Source organism: Carassius gibelio, chromosome B11 (genome assembly GCF_023724105.1).
Source record: "Carassius gibelio isolate Cgi1373 ecotype wild population from Czech Republic chromosome B11, carGib1.2-hapl.c, whole genome shotgun sequence".
Taxonomy (NCBI): domain Eukaryota; kingdom Metazoa; phylum Chordata; class Actinopteri; order Cypriniformes; family Cyprinidae; genus Carassius; species Carassius gibelio.
This window is the reverse complement of record NC_068406.1, coordinates 8,412,732-8,428,376: the sequence shown is the minus strand read 5'-3', so window position 1 is coordinate 8,428,376 and position 15,645 is coordinate 8,412,732. Positions and strand designations below refer to the sequence as shown.

The 15,645-nt window shown below is 37.6% G+C and overlaps 1 protein-coding gene and 1 long non-coding RNA gene across 2 annotated transcripts; both read right to left on the bottom strand.

Annotated features, from left to right (window-relative positions):
* Nucleotides 1–6,091: 6,091 nt before the first annotated feature.
* Nucleotides 6,092–7,020, bottom strand: LOC127967919 (uncharacterized). The gene is made up of 4 exons (XR_008155861.1): nt 6,875–7,020; nt 6,733–6,794; nt 6,511–6,607; nt 6,092–6,397 (listed from the first exon to the last, which is right to left on the bottom strand). It is a non-coding gene; the product is annotated as an uncharacterized LOC127967919 (long non-coding RNA).
* Nucleotides 7,021–7,476: 456 nt separating this feature from the next.
* LOC127967938 (mucin-3A-like) lies at nt 7,477–14,630 on the bottom strand. Its single transcript, XM_052568713.1, has 5 exons — nt 12,156–14,630; nt 11,499–11,620; nt 8,053–8,117; nt 7,770–7,969; nt 7,477–7,532 (listed from the first exon to the last, which is right to left on the bottom strand). The coding sequence occupies exons 1-5, from the start codon at nt 14,608–14,610 to the stop codon at nt 7,477–7,479; spliced, it is 2,898 nt and encodes a 965-aa protein (XP_052424673.1). The 5' UTR covers nt 14,611–14,630.
* Nucleotides 14,631–15,645: the final 1,015 nt, after the last annotated feature.

Sequence of the window (15,645 nt, the reverse complement as noted above, 5' to 3'; positions counted from 1 at the left end):
CTTTAACGGATTTGGATATTAAAAGCATATTAGTATGTTATGTGTATGCCAGGTTAAAGAGATGGGTCTTTAATCTAGATTTAAACTGCAAGAGTGTGTCTGCCTCCCGAACAATTTTAGGTAGGTTATTCCAGAGTTTAGGCGCCAAATAGGAAAAGGATCTGCCGCCCGCAGTTGATTTTGATATTCTAGGTATTATCAAATTGCCTGAGTTTTGAGAACGTAGCGGACGTAGAGGAGTATAATGTAAAAGGAGCTCATTCAAATACTGAGGTGCTAAACCATTCAGGGCTTTATAAGTAATAAGCAATATTTTAAAATCTATACGATGTTTGATAGGGAGCCAGTGCAGTGTGGACAGGACCGGGCTAATATGGTCATACTTCCTGGTTCTAGTAAGAACTCTTGCTGCTGCATTTTGGACTAGCTGTAGTTTGTTTACCAAGCGTGCAGAACAACCACCCAATAAAGCATTACAATAGTCTAACCTTGAAGTCATAAATGCATGGATTAACATTTCTGCATTTGACATTGAGAGCATAGGCCGTAATTTAGATATATTTTTGAGATGGAAAAATTCAGTTTTACAAATGCTAGAAACGTGGCTTTCTAAGGAAAGATTGCGATCAAGTAGCACACCTAGGTTCCTAACTGATGACGAAGAATTGACAGAGCAACCATCAAGTCTTAGACAGTGTTCTAGGTTATTACAAGTAGAGTTTTTAGGCCCTATGATTAACACCTCTGTTTTTTCTGAATTTAGCAGTAAGAAATTACTCGTCATCCAATTTTTTATATCGACTATGCATTCCATTAGTTTTTCAAATTGGTGTGTTTCACCGGGCTGCGAGGAAATATAGAGCTGCGTATCATCAGCATAACAGTGAAAGCTAACACCATGTTTCCTGATGATATCTCCCAAGGGAGTTGTTGGGAGTTGTTGGCCAAGGCCCGCCCCTTTCTCTGCATTCAGGGGTGATAGAGTAATGCAGGGTGGTAGCTGAGGTAGGATCAGTCTGGCAGGGTTAGGCCATCTTTCGCTCTGCGAAGTGACAGTTTGTCAGACCCTGCCGAACAGAGATGTTTTTGGGCCTCTAGAGCTGGCTCCACTCAGCCCGTTGAGCTAATCGCTCGACCGATGGGTTGAAGTGGGTTGGCTTGCAATTTAGCCCCCCCCACCCCTAGGCTGGGTGCAGGACAAATCCCTGTCACCCTTTGGAGCCACTTGCAGGCCTGCTACCTGTCTCACATTGCAGGGGCATATGGTTGTTACTTCCCCTCTAACTCAGGGTAGTTTTTAGTAGTCCATTCTCAGCTCTGTATGTATCTACCTCACACCACGATGGCTCCGGTTGAGCAGGGAGTTCTAAACTACATTTCACTCCGGTTTTTGAACTCCGCTCCCTTTGAAGCCAGAGCATTGCCATGGGCTGACGCCTATGCATTTAGTAGGTAGGCCCCTAATGGGGCCTCCACTAGGCAGAATGGCGTATGTTGTACTCCCCTGCTATAAGGGTATTGCTTTTTGCTGAGTACACTGCCTCTGGCAATGTGTTTAGGTGCCAGGATGCTGTAGCAACAGCTTTCTGCCGCGAAGGCTGCACGGTTGGGTAGTAGGCCCCAGCAGGCTCCTTGACCGAATAGCCCCCAATAGGGCTCCTAGGCCAGCTCACCTTCGGTTGGTGGGCCCTGGTAGTTCGGGCAGAAGGCTCACTGACGATTAGTAGGCCTTAACAGGCCTCCTCGGAGGTGGGTCACAACATTGTGGAACATACACTAGGTCAAAACTATGGGAAAAGGTTTTTAATGTTATGGTTCCAGCAGTGTTCGTTAAAGTAGCAGAATAGACTCGCTATCAGCTAGTAGGCTCGACCAGGCCTCCCTGTTAGGCGAGTCCCCAGCAGCAGTTACATCCAGCTGATTAGACTGTTTCAGGTAGTAGGCCTCTTCAGGCCTCCCTCAAGGTGGGCTCCCACAATTTGTGGTGGTCAGGTAGTAGGCTTTACTAGGCCTCCCTGAGGGTTTAATCCCACATACTGTGGTTACTAGGTGGCAGGCCCCACAGGCCTCCCTGAAGTTGAATTCCCTTGAACTGTCAGGTAGTAGGCCTCATAAGGCCTCCCTGAAGGCAAGGCCCCAAAGACAGTCAACTGGACTGCCAGTCTGGCTCACTATCAGCTATGGTTTTCAGGTAGTAGGCCTCTCCAGGCCTCCTTGAAAGTAAGCTTTCCTGCACTGTGTTTATCAGGTAGTAGGCCTCACTAGGCATCCCTGAAGTTGAGCTCCCAAATACTGTGGTTGTCAGGTAGTAGGCCTCACCAGGCCTCCCTGGAGTTGAGTTCCAAATGACTTTCAGTTTCCACTTAAGGTGGTTATCTGGTAACAGGTAGTAGGCCTCTCTAGGCCTCTCTGTAGGTGAACTCCCACATATTGTGGTTTTCAGGTAGTAGGCTTCACCTGGCCTCTCTGAAGGTGATCTCCCACATACTGTGGTTGTCAGGTAGTAGGCCTCACCAGGCCTCCCTGGAGTTGAGTTCCAAATTACTTTCAGTTTCCACTTAAGGTGGTTATCTGGTAACAGGTAGTAGGCCTCTCCAGGCCTCTCTGTAGGTGAACTCCCACATATTGTGGTTATCAGGTAGTAGGCTTCACCAAGCCTCTCCGAAGGTGAGCTCCCACATACTGTGGTTGTCAGGTAATAGGCCTCTCCAGGTCTCCCTGGGAGTAGTTTCACAGTGATGCTGGGTTTTGTAAGCTAGTGGCCGCTTACTTTCAGTTTAGCAGTCCTTATCAGGCAGCTACCGAAGGTGAGCTTGCGCCCTGGCTTGGCTCAAGTTTTAATTCTCTGCTACGGGTTCCCTCCTGGAACCTCTTTATCCTGCTACAGCCTGGTTGCCTACCAGGTAGATCTTATGCTCCCCTGACTGAGGGTCAATGTGAGTATGTGGTCTTCTGAGTCTGGTCAGTCGGTCATAGGCCTCTCATGAGGCTTCCCAGTTAGATCAGTCCTTAGGCCCTCACAGGCCTCCTCAGTGTTTTTTGAAACACAAACACTGGGTAGATCCGTGGATCGAGTAGAGAAACTCCCCTCGCTGGTAAGGGTTGTAAAGCACTATGCTGAGTCATACTCTCCAGGATATCCTGTCTCTGAGATCCGGGCCGAGTGGTTCACTGCCTGCTCCGCAGTTCCTCGGGCTGGATGCCTTTCTAAAGGCAAGTGTCCAGAGGCTTTGTCTTCGGACAGACAGGAAGTGGCCAGTCTGTAGTGTCTTATGTAGTGACACCAGGTCAGGCCTGCCTTGTGGCATTTCAGGTGGTACATTCCCCTGAATAGTGACTAGCTGGGGTTCCCCCGGGTTCCCTAGCCACATTCCCTAGAAGGGACCCCTTCTAAGAAGTTGAAGTTGTGGTCCTAGGCCCTTGAGCAGGCCCAGGTAGACCTTTCACTAAACTATGTTTATGGAGGTTTTCTGTGGTATCATATAGCTTGGGCTATGACCGTAGGGAGTGCTGTCACTGACAGCCCTGTGTGATCTGAGGGTGAGTGGTTCTAGCGTTCATTGAATTGCTGGTTCTGACAGTTGTCACTGCCATTGGGCATGCACTCCCTTTAGCATGACGGCATGGGTATTTCGTTCCCCATAGCGTCGATGACGTATTGTCGAAGTTCCCTTCGAAAGGGAACGTCTCAGGTTACAAATGTAACCTTTGTTCCGTGAGAACATGGAACGAGACAATAAGTCTCCCAGCCATGCCTCAGGGTCTGCCTGCCAAACAGTCCCTTCAGACGAAAGGATATTGTCATGGTTTCAAGGCGCCCTTTTATATCCAGGTCGCACGCTCATCATTCAAGCTGATGATTCACGACTGTCGCCCGTCAGCATGATTGCTGTGAGTTGATATTTGATTTCAGACACCTGTCACACCTGAGGCGTTCCCCATAGCGTCGATGACGTATTGTCTCGTTCCCTGTTCTCAGGGAACAAAGGTTACATTTGTAACCTGAGACATTTTCTATTTGAATATATTTCAAATGTAATGTATTGTACCTGTGATCAAAGGTGAATTTTCAGCATCATTCTTCCAGTCTTCAGTGTCACATTAATCAGAAATAATTCTTATTATGTTGATTTGCTGATTATCAATATTTAAATGAAACTTTTTTTAAATGAAAAGTAATTTTTTTTCAGCATTCTACAATGAATAGAAGGATCCACAGATCAGCATTTATGTGAAATAAAAATATTTTGCAACATTATACACTATATCATTCAAAAGCTTAGTGTGTGTATATATATATATATAAATCAAAAGCAAATCAGTATATCAGAATCATTTCTGAAAGGATCGTGTGACTGGCGTAATGATGCAAAAAAAAAAAAAAAAATCTGCTTTGAAATCTCAATAAATAACATTTTGAAATATATTCAAATAGAAAACAGCTATTTTAAATAGGCTAGTAAAAATATTTCAAAATTTCACTGATTTGCAGTACTTGGATCAAATAAATGCAGGCTTTGTGAACAGAAGAGACTTCTTTAAAAAAACATTAACAAGCTATGTTCAAAAGTTCAAAAACTTTTGATTGGTAGTGTATAGGCAACTTAATTTTTTTTTCTCATTTCTAGCTTTTAATAGGCTTAGAAATCTATAACTGCTGGACAATAACCAATAATAATGATTTGTTATTATACTACAAACACTTCTGATCACATAATAAGGCAGAATAGTTTATATACTGTAATAAATGCTATGTCAATTAGCACTGCATTGTTCATATACTTTATTTATCACCTGCTGGAGATTTTTTTTGACTTGAAAAAACAAACAAACCCGAAAACAACGGTTTTCATACGATAGCAGGAGTTTCCTGGTATGACACACTGCATGAGTATGAATGAAACACACACTGCAGGAGTGTTTATCGCTCTGTGATGTTAATTTCGCCTTCTCAGTCCAAAAAAAAAAAAAAAAGACTATCCTGTTTAAATCTATATTTATTCACACCAGTTCTTGAAAACCTCTGTACGAACACACTTACCTGTAAAAGTGCAGTGGACGAATTTCCTTGATGATAAAAGTGTGTGGGGGGCGGATTGGGGGGACGTCCACTGCGTAATCTACGCCCCTGGGCAACAACATGCTCTACAGTATTTATCAGCCAATCACTGTGGCCATAGTAAGCAAGCATGATGACATCATCCATAGCAACAAGGTCAACCCCACCCTTTCTCTTAGCTAAAGACTTCTCTCTATTCCTTATTAAATGTTTGTCTCAGCAGCTTTGTAAATAGGTTTTAAGAGAAAGCTAAAAAAAAAAAAAGAAAGCTTTACTGCTATTTAGAAGAACCCTTAGTGGTAAGATTTTTTTTTCATCTGGAATGACATGAAGAACCAGAACAAACTGAGCCAAGGCTTAATCCAGAAGAACTGTGGCAACATCTCGAGATGCTTCAAGAAACCTACTGTACCTGCAAAGAAACATGAAAAAACTGCAGAGCAGACAATCACTGTAAATAGATCAGAAATGTGATTATTTATGACACCCTCTCATACCCCAAAAAATAAATAAATAAAATAATAATGTCTTTGCATTTCTCCTCTGTTGTCTTATTTCCTAACGTTCCTAGCATTTTAAACTATGGATTGTTGCTTAGGTTCCTATATTTTAAGTTGCTTAGGAAAACCTTTTATGTGTCATGGATCAGTAAGCCCTTCCCACAACGTCAACTATTGGACCGGAGTACAGCTTCTAATGTATATTAATTATCAACTATATGGATGTAGAGAGAGTGACGGTGAAAAAGCAGATTTTACATGACAAAACGTTAACCATTAAAACTAGCCCCTTTACACAGGAATAATAAAAAAAAAAACATATATATATATATATATATATATATATATATATATATATATATATATATATATATATATATATATATATACATAAGATTTGTGTGAAACAGGGTGCCAAAACAAAGAGATTTATTCTGACTGGCCGTGGTTTGTGATTGTGTCGGTGGCAGCACTTCTAGTGAGTACTTGTGTAATGCACATATTTTAACAACCACATATTTATTTGGTTTATTATTGATTTTTCCATATGCTATGCAGTGTTTGGTATCATAGATTACTGAGTTTTACAGAGGTGCTTTATACAATGTTCTTATGTTTTTTTTAAATATTATTTACACTACACAGTTTGTACATAGTCATCTGAATTTGCTTTGAAAGACATAAGATACATAATCTGAAATCAACCCAGTAAATGTATGTATAATTATGTTGGTTTCCTGAGATTATTTTATAAATATTTTAAATACAATTTCTTTAGATAAATAAATGTCTTTTCTGTTCATCGGACATCCACCACTTAATTTGCTCTGGTCTTTATCTGTAACAGAGAGAAAACAACTGTGATTAAAAAATAATCAATTTATCAATGACCAATACATGTTATTTTCCATTTCCAGTTTGTTAAATTAAATGCACAATTGCTCATCCTACCGCACAGGTGCATTTTCATGTTATGAGCTGAAAGACCCAGGTGCTGAATCTTCTGTGACTGACAAATTTTGAATCCCATAACCACTGTCTATGGATCCTGAAATAATATATTTACTATTTTCAGTTATTCAATAATATTTTCAATTCTGATGTTTGAAACTTTCATCTTATACTGCTGCTGAAGCATATTTACTAAAGCATTTGCAAAGCTAGACATTGTACCTCTTGATGTAAAATCGAAGAAGACATCATCAAAAAGTGATAACCTCCTTTTGCTTGAAGTTCTGCTGAAATTAATAACGGTGTTATTTGTTTGCTTTGATGTTTTGGTCTTTTAATAAGTCACAGAAACAGTTATACAGACCTCTTGGCTCTGTAGAGCACCAGAATCATCACACCAAAGACAATGATAAGTAGAGCAAAAGCTGCTAAACAGCCAAAGAGGACAGCGTAGAAACCGGCCCCTCTGCTGTAAAGCTCACAATGATCTCCATAGTACTTCTCAAAGGGAGAACTGTAACACCTAGACAGTTAGCAAAATGAGTAGGAGAGGATTAGTTCCTGAATTAATTCAAGACATTGACTTTTTACAATATTCTTGCCCATCAAATTCTAAAGTGACTTTTTGTTAGGTTTTGAACTTATTATTTAAATAAGCTAATTTCTAAAGTAATAAGCTCTTTCCCTTGATTTATTTAGGGATAAAGGGAGCCAATGTAAATAATTTATAGTTAAATATCATTTGTTTAGCTGAAGTCTATACAGTTTGTAGTCCTCTGAATTTGCTTTGAAAGACTTACCTGCACTGTGGTCCTTCTATTTCATTAAGGCATTCACCTCGTTGATTGCAGAATTCAAGATTTCTTTTACACGGTCCCACACATACCCATGCTCCATCTTCCAACTCTACCGTTAAGTTTGCAAAATCCACTGCGCATTTCACAAATGACTGCAGATCTGAAATATCTACACAAAACAAAGATTAAAAAGATATCCATTGATCCTCTGATCATTAAATATATCTAAAAATAAATATAAAAGACATATTACAGAAACTGTAGAACATTAATCCATGTGTTCTTTAAATTATGTGTAATTTATTATTATCATTATTATTATTATTATTATTATTATTATTATTATTATTATTATTATTATTATTATTATTATTACAGTATTTAATTAAATATGTTAAATCAAGGTTATCTGTTTCCAAAAAATAATAATAATAATAATAATAAAAATAAAAAATAACTTACTTGATATTATAACTGGCCCCATGGTCGTTTGGTCAACTTGGATGGAAGCATTAAGAGCTATGCTGAGATTTTTAAATGAATCTGTTTCGTTAAAGATTGTTTCCAGGGTGTATTGCAGATAGTTATTTAGAAACATTATTTGTGAGTCATTGTTGGGATAGTTATATACTGCAGTACTTTCAGCAATGACACTTCCTTTCCTAGATGGGAAAAATACATACCACATATTGATATATTTGGCAAATGTTGGTAAATGTATGAAATTCAAGAGAAATCAACTTACACAAACTTATGTATTTGCACTTCTTTGAAATTCTGTGCATCTGCTCTTTTACAAAGGATTGAAAGCTGTAAAAAAAAAAAATATAGAAGTATTTATACATTATATATTTAGCAAAAATGAAAATATATTATACAATATTACAAAATAAACTTCACTATGGCATCAAATATTTTAATTTCTCCTGACTAAGTTTGGTAATTAGGGTTGTCTAAGTTAACTATTAAATATATGAAGTTAATTTATTTATTGTCACGAATCCTGTCCATGAATTTCCGTCCGACTGCCACCATAAGTTGCCTTATCATAACAGACCACACACATCTCCCTGGACTACATTTCCCATTCTCCATTGCACTAATTACAAGTTCACCTGAAACCAATCACACACAGCTGCTACCAATAACATACAATATATAAATCAGTCTCACACCATTATTCACTGCCGAGTATTGTTTGGCATTTATTCCAATCCTCATTTAGCGATAGCTATTCTATGGAGCCAGTTCTTGTTTACTTGTGCACTGCCTGTTTTCCTGTGTCTAGTATTTAGTTTTAGTTTTTTTTTTTTTTCTTGCTGTTTCAGACTCTGTTTGTCCCTGCCTAGACGAACAGTGCTATGTGCTGAACAAGGCTTTTACAATAAACTGCGTTGATGCCTCGAAGCTTTTGACACAATGCTCTACCCTGCAATCTGATGATCAATAAAAATTCCGGTAACACTTTCTATGAAGCACGTATTTATAATACATTATGAGGGTATCCTTAAGGCATTATAATGAATGCATAATGCATTATAAAAAACCTTATAATATGTTTTATCATCTCATGAATATTCATAAGAACGGTTTTAATATATTATAATATTTACTTATTTGTGGTTATAGCTTTGTATGATGATTTATAACAATGAACATGTTACATCAATTTGGATTATACTTTTTTATGCTACTTTACTTAAAGAGGTCAAATTACACTTATAAGTAGTAATGATATTGTTAATAATATCTTTTCAAGATAAAATGTAACCATATAAAACATTTTTTTTTTCAGTTGGAGTATTAAGATCATATCAATTAATTGACATTAGCTGCACAGAAACACTAAAATAACACTCAACATTTAACCACTCACAAGCTGTAGTAAGTTACTGTGCAGATCCTAAATAAAAAATGTCAAGATATGAAACAGTCCATAATACTGTAAATTAAGTAGATGTAAAATGGTGTTCAATGTGCGTTATAAATATCTAACTTATAACCAGAAAATAATCATACTGTAACTTATGTAATATATGTATTAAGTTTTATGATGTATTATGATTGTTATTATTATTCATGAGTTTATATATCATATTTTACAGTTTTTTTATAATGCATTATGCATTCATTATAATGCCTTAAGAATACCCTTATAATGTATTATAAATACGGGCTTCATAGAAAGTTTTAGCATCATTTAGATGTTTTGTTCATTGGGATGTTATTGTAAGGTTTAATTGTCTATTAAGGTGGCATTTATTTGTGCAGTGATAGAGTTTCCCAAATTTATTGTATTTTGCACAATACAATGACAATAAAGACTTTTTCTTAATTTCTACTTGCATCAAACTTGTCTTTTCACATAAATAGAATGATTAATACGCCAATAAATTAGATCAATGTCATTTTTCATTGCACCATTTTGTCATCCTTACTAAAGAACACAAACATGCGCAGTGTTAAGAAACACAAATTCACAACTACAAATGCTGTTATTGCATTTACAGTTTTTCTAAATTGCTAAAACACTAAACCACTATCCCTGAACCGAATGTCTCACTAGCTTAAACCAATTTGTTCGAATAAAGCACTCTTTCTGCTAAACCTTAAACACATTCAGGAAGTTAGGCTCTATTTGCAAAGCTCATGCACTCTTTTGCAAAACTCTAAACACATTCTCTTTCTAAACACAAGTTAAACACAACTAAAGCACAGTTGTCATCAATAAGTTGCAAAAATGTTCGTGGTTAAGAAAGAAGTTTCATCCTTTTTGGGAACAGTGGTTGAGTCCACAAGGTGTTTTGATTTTCAGTCAACAGACATTCACATTTTTTTTTATAGGGGTACCGTAATTAACAATGATACACCACATAAAAACACTACATACATATAGGCATACTGACATAACTATAACATTGCACGAAATGGAACAAAAATGTAGCTGTAAAAATAGTTGCCTGCTTAAATCGAACATCTTCATCATGACTAGATAGACATGGTCAGTTTGTCTTTATTATACATGTTAGATGTATAATGTATTCAATATATGGATTAACAATCCTGTCAGATCGTCCATCCTTTGAATGAGAGTAAGACATTACAGGTCGGCTGATCTGGTTTCGTGGTTAAAGTTAACCTTTTCGACATGTTTCCATGTTGTTGTCGCTCAGCAATGGAATGGAAGCAATATTGTCTGGGGGTTTAGCAAAAGTAGAGTGGGATGGTGGGCAGTGCTCGGGGTGGTGACTAAAGGCGGTGACTGTGTAGTGATGTCAACTTTTTTACGGAAGTCACAACAGTTTGTGAAAAATCACAGCTACTTTATGTAGGCTGTGTGCATTTAAAATTTGACATTTTAGTAGAGATCGACTGATAAATCGGCTGATATTTGAAATTTTTCAAATATCGGCATCTGACGATACGTTTTTCTGCTCGGTCAATGTGATAGAGGCAGGACTTTCATTTTGATGGCGCTGAGAGCGGCAGCGCCTGAGCACACAGTGCTCACACTCTCCCTCTGGTTTACTGTTGTTGTTAACAGTTCTGTATAATACAGATAGAAGCCTGTCTAATAATCAGATAGAGCGGTTAAACAAAGGAATTAATGTATACAGAAAGTATTATAAGGATTGCTTTTATATTATTAGTATTAGAAAGGCAAACATTATAATACTTTCTTGTTTGCCGTTAGCTTTAAGCAAATACGCTTTAAACTTTGAACTTGTGGTTTCAAATTATGCTGCGCTTTTTGCATTCGCCCACTGTGATATCATGTCATTTTCACTGTGAGCTATATGTAAAATTAGTGTTACCCTTGCTTTATTTGAAAAATATGATTCCCAATGCACACATACTTCCCAGAATACTGAGTGCCCTGTAGACTACAGTACAGTTACTTCCTTTTTAATTATATTTTTATTAATAATATTTATTTATTTGTGAAAAATACGTTGTCATCTAAAGTAAATGTATGTTTATTTTACACATTTATTTTTATATCCATTGTCAAATGATTTAAAACTTCTTAAATATTAATAATAATGAAAACAATTATATCAGCTTTATATCAGCCCCCCTGCTTTTCAAGATATCGGCATATGCATCAGCTCTCAAAAATAAAAACAATTATTTTTATTAATAAAACCACTAAAATTAAGTACCTCAAGAAAATGAACTATAAAAATGTACCTCATGTTTTAAGATGGAAATTAGTTTTCGTGATTCTGAAGAGTTAATGTTTTCATAACCAGGAAGATAGTTCATCATAATTCTGAGAGAGACATTTGCATTCCTTGTGGGCGTGCTTTCAGCTACAAATAAATCAGAAAGATAAAAACATAAGTGAGTTAATCAACATAAATGATGTTTGAGAACTATTGTGCCACATCTTTTGGGTTGCAATTTATTTAAAGGTATCCTTGTTACATTGTAATTATATTTTTAAGTATTGACATGTTTAACTACACATAATTACTATATGGTTAGGGTTAGGATGAGGGTTTGGTATAGAGTTAGTTGCATATAATTATGCAAAATTTATTGTTATTACAATAGTAATTACATGTAACGTGTAACAAAGAAACCTTAAAATAAAGTGTTACCGTCTTTTGTAATTAAAAAATAAACGATGGATGTCTGTGGGTTGTATAGCATTTTACCTCTAAAACATATGCAAATAGGTTTTAGCTAAAATGTCACACAATCCATAATACAACTAACTTTAAATTATGTCACACTTTGCAAGTACCTTGGGTGCTAATCTATCATTGATTAAATACCCAAAGTACAAAGAATTATTAAAACAAAGTGTAATAATTATTTAGGAATTGTATGGTAAATACTCACACCAAGTAATAGAAGAAGAGTCATTTGCAAAATTGCAGTACTCTCCAAAAGTGAAAGGATTGCACTGACACTGACATTTCCCAGATGTTACATTGAAGATGCATGGAGACCCATTACACTGACAATTCTCCAGGCAGTTTTGAGTTGTTGAAACTGAGATGAGAGTTGTTGCAGATGAATGAGGTTCTGTTGATGTTGATGAGGTTTTCTGGGTGCTAGTTTCAGCAGAAGGGCTTGGCTGGGATGATGTAGAAATGCTTGATGTTTGGGCTGTAACTGCTGATGTTATTGTTTGAGGATTATGGGAAGTTTGTTCTTCTGTTGTAGTAAATAGTGAAGATGGAGTTGAACCTATTGTGGGTAATGTAGTTTCCAGTGTTGAACTACTTTCAAGTGTAGATGATCGTAATGTGGTGCTCATGGGTGACATAGCTGTTGTAAATGCTGACTGACCTGTCATTTTAGATTCTGTTTCTGTAGTAGAAGTAAATTGTGTGTTTTGTGTCTGTTGGCGTGTTGATTGTTCTATACTAGATGACGATATTTCTGTTATAGATGAGGTCAATTTTGATGTGGTTTGTCCTTCTGTCGTAGACAATGGTGGTGGTGAAGCTGAAGATTTACTTGTGGAAATTGAAGTTTCCAGTGTAGAACCACTTTCAAGTGTAGACAATGCTAATGTGGATGTGCTCATGGAATCTGTTTCTGTTGTGGAAGGAAATTGAGTGGTTTGTGTTTGCTGGCTTGTTCGTTCTACACTAGATGACAGCGTATGTATTGATAAAGTGAATCCTGATGTGCTTTGTCCATCTGTTATAGTAGATGGTGAAAATTGAGAGGTACCTGTTGTGGACAATATAGTTTCTGCTGTTAATCCACTTTCATTTGTAGAAGATTCTAATGTGGATGTGCTGATACGGGTAATAGCTGTTGTAAATACTGATATAGCTGCTGTTTTAGGTTCCGATTCTGTGGTAGAAGTAAACCGAGTGGCTTCTGACTGCTGGACTGTTGTTTCTTCTATAGCAGATGAAAATATTTCAGTTGTTGTTGAAGGGAGTTCTGATGTTCTCAGTCCTTCTGTCATAATAGACATTGAAAATGAAGATGTACCTATCGAGGATGATGTAGTTTCCACTGTTGAACTTCTTTCACTTGAAGATGAATCAAATGTGGTTGTGGTTATAGCAGACATAGGTGTTGGAAATGTTGATTGAGCTGTCATTGTAGGTTCTGTTTCTAAGGTAGAACTAAACAGAGTGGTTTGAACCAGCTGGCTTGTTGTCATCAACGTGTCTACAGTGGATGAAGATATTTCTGCTGAAGTTAATTCGGATGTACTTTGTCCTTCTGTTGAAGAAGATGGCGAAGATGGAGAGGTACCTGTTGTGTACACAGTAGTTTGCACAGTTGATGCACTTTCACTTGTAGATGATTCTAATGTGGACATACTCGTTGGGGACATAGCTGTTGTAAATGCTGATTGAGCTGTTGTTGAAGGTTCTGTTTCTTTGGTAGTCGTAAACAGAGTGGTTTGTGCAGGCTGGCTTGTTGTTTGCTCTACAGTAGATGAAGCCTTTACTGTTCCTGATGAAGTTAATTCGGATGTACTTTGTCCTTCTGTTGAAGTAGATGGTGAAGATGGAGAGGTACCTGTTGTGTAAACAGTAGTTTGCAAAGATGATCCGGTTTCACTTGTAGGTGATTCTAATGTGGAGGTGGGTATTGGGGATGTATCTGCTGTAAATGTGTGTTGAACTGTGGTTGTAGGTTCTGTTTCTGTAGTAGTAGTAAAAATAGAGCTTTGCGTCTCCTGGCTTGTTGTTTGTGCTGAATTAGAAGTAGGCATTTCTGTTGTTGATGAAATCATCTCTGATGTACTTTGTCCGTCTGTTACAGAAGACATTGAAGATGGAGATGTACCTATTGATGATGATGTAGTTACCACTGTTGAAGTTCTTTCACTTGTAGATGATTCTATTGTGGTTTCAGTCATAGGGGACAAAGCTGTTGTAAATGTTGATTGAGCTGTTGTTGCAGTTTCTGTTTCTGTGGTAGAACTAAACAGAGTGGTTTGAGTGTGCTGGCTTGTTGTTTGCTCTACAGTAGATGAAGCCATTGCTGTTCCTGATGAAGTTAATTCGGATGTACTTTGTCCTTCTGTTGAAGTAGATGGTGAAGATTGAGAGGTACCTGTTGTATACACAGTAGTTTGCAAAGTTGATCCGGTTTCACTTGTAGGTGATTCTAATGTGGAGGTGGACATTGGGGATGTATCTGTTGTAAAAGTTGAAGCTACTTCTGTTCCTGGTGAAGTTAATTCTGATGTACTTTGTCCTTCTGTTGAAGAAGATGGCGAAGTTGGAGAGGTACCTGTTGTGTACACAGTAGTTTGCACAGTTGATGCACTTTCACTTGTAGATGATTCTAATGTGGACATACTCGTTGGGGACATAGCTGTTGTAAATGCTGATTGAGCTGTTGTTGAAGGTTCTGTTTCTTTGGTAGTCGTAAACAGAGTGGTTTGTGTCGGCTGGCTTGTGGTTTGCTCTACAGTAGATGAAGCCTTTACTGTTCCTGATGAAGTTAATTCGGATGTACTTTGTCCTTCTGTTGAAGTAGATGGTGAAGATGGAGAGGTACCTGTAGTGTAAACAGTAGTTTGCAAAGATGATCCGGTTTCACTTGTAGGTGATTCTAATGTGGAGGTGGGCATTGGGGATGTATCTGCTGTAAATGTGTGTTGAACTGTTGTTATAGGTTCTGTTTCTGTAGTAGTAGTAAAAATAGAGCTTTGTGTCTCCTGGCTTGTTGTTTGTGCTAAATTAGAAGTAGGCATTTCTGTTGTTGATGAAATCATCTCTGATGTACTTTGTCCGTCTGTTACAGAAGACATTGAAGATGGAGATGTACCTATTGATGATGATGTAGTTACCACTGTTGAAGTTCTTTCACTTGTAGATGATTCTATTGTGGTTCCAGTCATTGGGGACAAAGCTGTTGTAAATGTTGATTGAGCTGTCGTTGTAGGTTCTGTTTCTGTGATAGAACTAAACAGAGTGGTTTGAGTGTGCTGGCTTGTTGTTTGCTCTACAGTAGATGAAGGCATTGCTGTCCCTAATGAAGTTAATTCTGAAGTACTTTGTCCTTCTGTTGAAGTAGATGGGGAGGTACCTGCTGTGTACACAGTAGATTGCAATGTTGATCCGGTTTGACTTGTAGGTGATTCTAATTTTGAAGTGGACATTGGGGATGTAACTCTTGTAAATGTTGACTGAGCTGTAGTTGTAGGTTCTGTTTTTGTGATAGAACTAAACAGAGTGGTTTGAGTCTGCTGGCTTGTTGTTTGCTCTACAGTAGATGAAGCCTTTGCTGTTCCTGATGAAGTTAATTCGGATGTACTTTGTCCTACTGTTGAAGTAGATGGTGAAGATGGAGAGGTACCCGTTGAATACACAGTAGTTTGCAGATTTGATGCACTTTCACTTGT

What these genes read in the sequence shown, in the direction of transcription:
- LOC127967938 (XM_052568713.1), bottom strand. Translation starts at nt 14,610, where the DNA reads ATGTCCCCAACGAGTATGTCCACATTAGAATCATCTACAAGTGAAAGT. An exon ending in CTCTTCTTCTATTACTTGGT is followed by an intron (nt 11,621 to 12,155) that starts GTGAGTATTTAC and finishes ATTTATTTGTAG; the next exon opens with CTGAAAGCACGCCCACAAGG. An exon ending in TTTCCATCTTAAAACATGAG is followed by an intron (nt 8,118 to 11,498) that starts GTACATTTTTAT and finishes TTTTTTTTACAG; the next exon opens with CTTTCAATCCTTTGTAAAAG.